Genomic DNA, 4,573 nt, shown 5'->3' on the forward strand with positions numbered 1-4,573 from the left:
ACCCGGCGGACCTGTGCCACAGCCGCAAGTTCAGCGCAGCTTGCAACTTCAGCAACATCCTCGTCAACCAGGAGAGGCTCAACATCAACACGGCTACCGAGGAGGAGCTGATGACCCTCCCCGGGGTCACCCGGGTGGTGGCCCAGAACATCGTGGAGTACCGGGAGTACATCGGTGGCTTCAAGAAAGTGGAGGACTTGGCGCTGGTGAGCGGGGTGGGGGCAGCCAAGCTGGAGCAGGTGAAGTTTGAGATCTGCGTGAGCAGCAAGGGGAGCTCGGCCCAGCACTCGCCCAGCTCCCTGCGCAAGGACCCGGCCTCTGAGCATCACCTCTCTGCCACCAAGATCAACATTAACACGGCTACCCCGGCCCAGCTCATGAGCATCCGTGGCATCACCGAGAAGATTGCCAACAGCATCGTGGACTACCGTAAAGAGCACGGACCCTTCAAAAGTATCGAGGACCTGGTGAGGATGGACTGTATCAATTCCTCCTTTCTGGACAAAATCAGGCATCAGATTTTTGCAGAGCGGTCCCGGCCCCCTTCGACCAACACTAACGGTGGCCTCAATTTCACAGCCAAGCCTCACCCCAGCCCCACTTCTCTGAGCCTCCAGAGCGAGGACTTGGACTTTCCTCCTGGGGGTCCGACCCAGATCATATCCACTCGCCCCTCTGTGGAGATGTTCGGGGGGGTGAGAGACGGCAGACCTGTCCTCAGGGTGGCTACCTGGAACCTGCAAAGCTGCTCCATCGAGAAAGCCAACAACCCAGGCGTGCGGGAGGTCGTGTGCATGACGCTGCTGGAGAACAGGTAAGAGAGAGCACCTGACCTGTAGGCCCAGCTCCACGCAGGATTGTAGGTTAATGCCTTTGGGGTTTGGGCACTCTAGAGTCCCGTTGAGATCCTAGTGGGACTCGCTCCTTCCAAGGATTATTAAATGTTTCCCAGTTCTTGCATGGAACCCTGGTTGAGTCTTAATGCTGGGACTGTAGTGACTGTCCCTTGATGAAGCCGCTATAGTGCTCAAAAGGTGGTGGACCTCCTGAGGAGGTGTGTACACACCTCTGTGTGGGGAGGACTGACCTGTTACGGTTGGTCACGTTGGGCCTGTTAATGGTTGGTCAAGGATTGTTTCTCCATCAAGAACCTTTTGAACGAGTCATGGAGGACCGTCTTGCCTGCCAGAAGCTGTGGGGGAATAGCAGCGGAAGGGTTGCTATGTATGTACCCTCTTTCTTGCTGTGTTTCCCAGAGCATCTTCCTGCCGCTTTGGGAGGGAGGATGCTGTGCTACATCTGCCTCTCTTGGAGCTGCCAAGCTGAGACCTGCCAGTGCCTCTTCTCTAGGAATTCTTGTTTGGGTGGTGACCTCCTTAACATCAGCGTTAGGGCTGTAGTCCTCTCTCCCTCGGATCTGCTCCTCAAATCAAAAAACAAAGGCTTGAGAGCACAGTCAGGATGGTTTGGGCTGTGTAAGGAGTGTGGAATGCCACGGCTTGTCCCGCAAGGGTGACACAGCTCGTTAACGAGAAGTCACGGGGCATCTGCTGAGCTGGAGGGACTGCTCACCCTTGGGGGTACGAGACATGGGGCAGCTGCTTGGGGAGGCTGTGCTGGCCCCACGCCAGGCACGTCCCTGATTGCACTGAGCTGGTGGGTACGGAGCAAGGTCTGCTTGTGCTGCGGTCGAGTGGGATGGTACTTCTGGTGTTAATGGCTGAGAGCTGGGGGGTTTTGTGGGTTTTTTGGTTGGTTTGGGTTTTTTGTAAGGTAATCGGGTAACAGTGCTGAGGGTGTCTCTCTTGCTAAACTTTCTGCTTGATACAGAAATGTGAGAATGTAATTAGGATTTTGAAATAACTCTCGCCCTTCCCTTTCCATGTGTGAAATCTGTCCCAGCTGACCTGGCATTTAGTTTACAGCATTGGGAAACTAACTTTTCTCTCTGGCTGCCATTCAAACTGCCAGCTGGAAATGACTAGGGGCAGGGGACTCTTGGACTTCTGCAAAAGGGATACTGCGGGGAGGAGAAGTGCTGATGAACCGCTAGCTCTGGTAGTGCCAAGAGCTCTGTCCTTTTCCAGTAATGTGCTGAATAATGGCTCTTGTCGGTGCGGTTGCAGAGGTCAGACAGACGAGAAAGACGGTGATGTGGTGTCCTGCGCTGCGATACGGTATTTGTGGTCGGGGATACCTTGCTGTGCGCTGCTTGGGAGCCTGATGCTCCCGCATAGGAAACATCTGTCATCTCACAGCCAAATGCTAGCCAAAATGGAGATGATAGTGCAGTGGAGGTATTCAGATATTACGCTGGTGGCTTCAGCCTAACATCTTTCGTTATTCCTCGACTGCTCTGGTAGTTCAGGTATCCCGTGCTACCCCCTTGGCCACCGCTCTCGTTCTTTCGTGAGCCGTTGGTTGGATGGAGGGGACCTTGGGATGGAGTCTGGTGGGGTTGGGCATCAGGGTGGGGGGCAGAGGCAGGCAGACCTACAGACGAAAGAAACATCTCTGATTATCACTAGTCTCAGGATTATTCTAATAATCCAGTTTTGGAAGAAAAGTGACTTTGGTTTATTTTTATTTATTTACATAATATATACATATTAGGGTTGTGTTTTTGTTTTTTTTTTTTTTAAGGACCTCATCTGGTAAAGTGTTAACTGTCTGTCACTTCTGCATCTTCAGCATTTTGGGGAAAACCAAAATGAAACATTCCACCTATTGAAAAAGCTAGGCAGAGAAAGTGACTTGTAAAATAAGCCTGCGTTAGCCCAAGCTGGCTACTGTGTACGCAGAGCGTGGCCCTAGCAGTTTGTTTTATTTTTGCTCTTAAACTGCATGGTACTTTGTTTCCATCCAGCTTAGCAAAGGGGTACTCAGTTGTCCTGGGTGGTGTGAAAGGTCTCTGATGCTTTGAAGTTTAGAAGGAGCCTGATGTAAGTACTTGGTTTTGTTCCGTTTTATTGCACGTGTATGTGCCATCAATCACACAGGGGGAGTACGATGCAATTGTTTTCTGTACTTGATCCTGCTTGTGATAACGTGAGAAGCTGGGAAGAAATGAGAGTAATATGCATCCACAGACAAGCTTGTGGAAGTTTTCCTGAGAAAATAAATGTGGGAACAGAAAAAATCAACACGATGCAGGAAAAAAGTATACGTTGGGAAAAGTCATACTCAGCACCTCGGGGAGGAATTTCCTTTTGCTTGTGCTAGCATTACTGAGGTCAGTGGGGCTTTGCAGCTGTAAAACGGCCTCAGCCGAGGCCAGAAACTGCCTCCTTTCTGTGTGTGAACTCCACGGTCTCCCTCCCGGCTCTGGTCGTGTACCCTGGGAACTGATAAAATGCTTTGCAAACTAATCTTTGCCCAGGTGAGTCAACTTCAGTTGATAATCAGCTGGAGAAATTTAATCTCTTGCTTCTGCAAGCAGGAACACACGGCTGCACGGGGCTCAGCAGCACTTCAGCCTCACGAAATCCCTGGGGTGTGTTTGCAAGGTGCTCAGTGGATGTCCCACGCGTGTTGCTGAAGTCTCCGGCTGCGACCCAAGCCGTACCCCGATGGATCTGCAGGCTGTTTGGTCCAACGGCAGGCAGATGCTCTGACGAGCTACGCTGATGGGCATCTGCTTGCTGCCGTCCTTTGTGCGTAGCTGCCCTCGTGTATGTGAGTGTGGTCCTGCACGCCGGTCCCTCGTGGTCTGGGGTGGTCTCAGGAGCCGGGGTACTGCCTGGTTGCACAATCCTGTTGGAGGACCTGCCTCGCCTAGGTATAAAGCGCGGCAAGTCAAAAAGACTGTATTAAAACTGTGTAAAGAGCAGTAAAAAATTTTAATTTGAGATCTCGGGGACTTTCATGCCAGTTGAAAGGCTGGTTTGGGGTTTGCTTTGGTTTTTGTTTTTGTTCTTTCATGGCTAGTTCATAGCAAGTAGCTTGGAGACCCCTTGGGTTTGTTGTTTCAGGCATTAACAATGGGGAAAATGACTGGTTGTTTCCAGGTGAGGCTAGAAGATGAAGATGCTCTTGTCTTCTAGCCCTGCATCGCCTTTGCACTGAGGGAACAGTTGTGCAGGAAGGAAAGAGGGCCGTGCCTTCGGTCAAAACAAACAAAAAGCAAGAAAATGTCATCGTGTAGAGTAATCTGCTGAAGGGAGGAGGGGAAAAAAAAAAACCAACCCCAAACCTTCACACTCATGCTCAGAAGTGCTAAATTTCTGCCGAGCAGCAAAGGGAATGTATACCAAATCAGTTAAGCGTGACTACTACTGCTAAGCTATTTTGAAATTCATCGCTGCAGTACAAAAATAATGAAATACAGCAAGGTCCTCGCCCTCTTTCTCATATTACAAGGATCTATGTTTATCACAGTGTTTGGAGTGGAGGAACGAGGTGTTTTCATTCAGAGGACTAGAGGGTAATTTTAGACGAGATTAACATGATGAACATGGAGGTGAGCATGATGCATAACTGGAGTAAAGTATCAAATGTGGGGTGAATTTGCCCAAACCTGAAACGTTTGTTGCAGGCACGGTTTGGCAAATCTGGGATTTGCTGGCAGGGGGTG

General features: G+C 50.6%; 1 protein-coding gene across 1 annotated transcript; it reads left to right on the plus strand.

Annotated features, from left to right (window-relative positions):
• Window positions 1-5: 5 nt before the first annotated feature.
• EEPD1 (endonuclease/exonuclease/phosphatase family domain containing 1) lies at window positions 6-814 on the plus strand (the record flags this gene model as incomplete). The annotated part of the gene is made up of 1 exon (XM_009706352.1): window positions 6-814. A coding segment is annotated over one exon (809 nt), but the record flags the coding sequence as incomplete, so codon positions are not given.
• Window positions 815-4,573: the final 3,759 nt, after the last annotated feature.

The sequence above is a fragment of the Cariama cristata genome, unplaced genomic scaffold (assembly GCF_000690535.1).
Source record: "Cariama cristata isolate BGI_N322 unplaced genomic scaffold, ASM69053v1 scaffold44798, whole genome shotgun sequence".
Taxonomy (NCBI): Eukaryota; Metazoa; Chordata; class Aves; order Cariamiformes; family Cariamidae; genus Cariama; species Cariama cristata.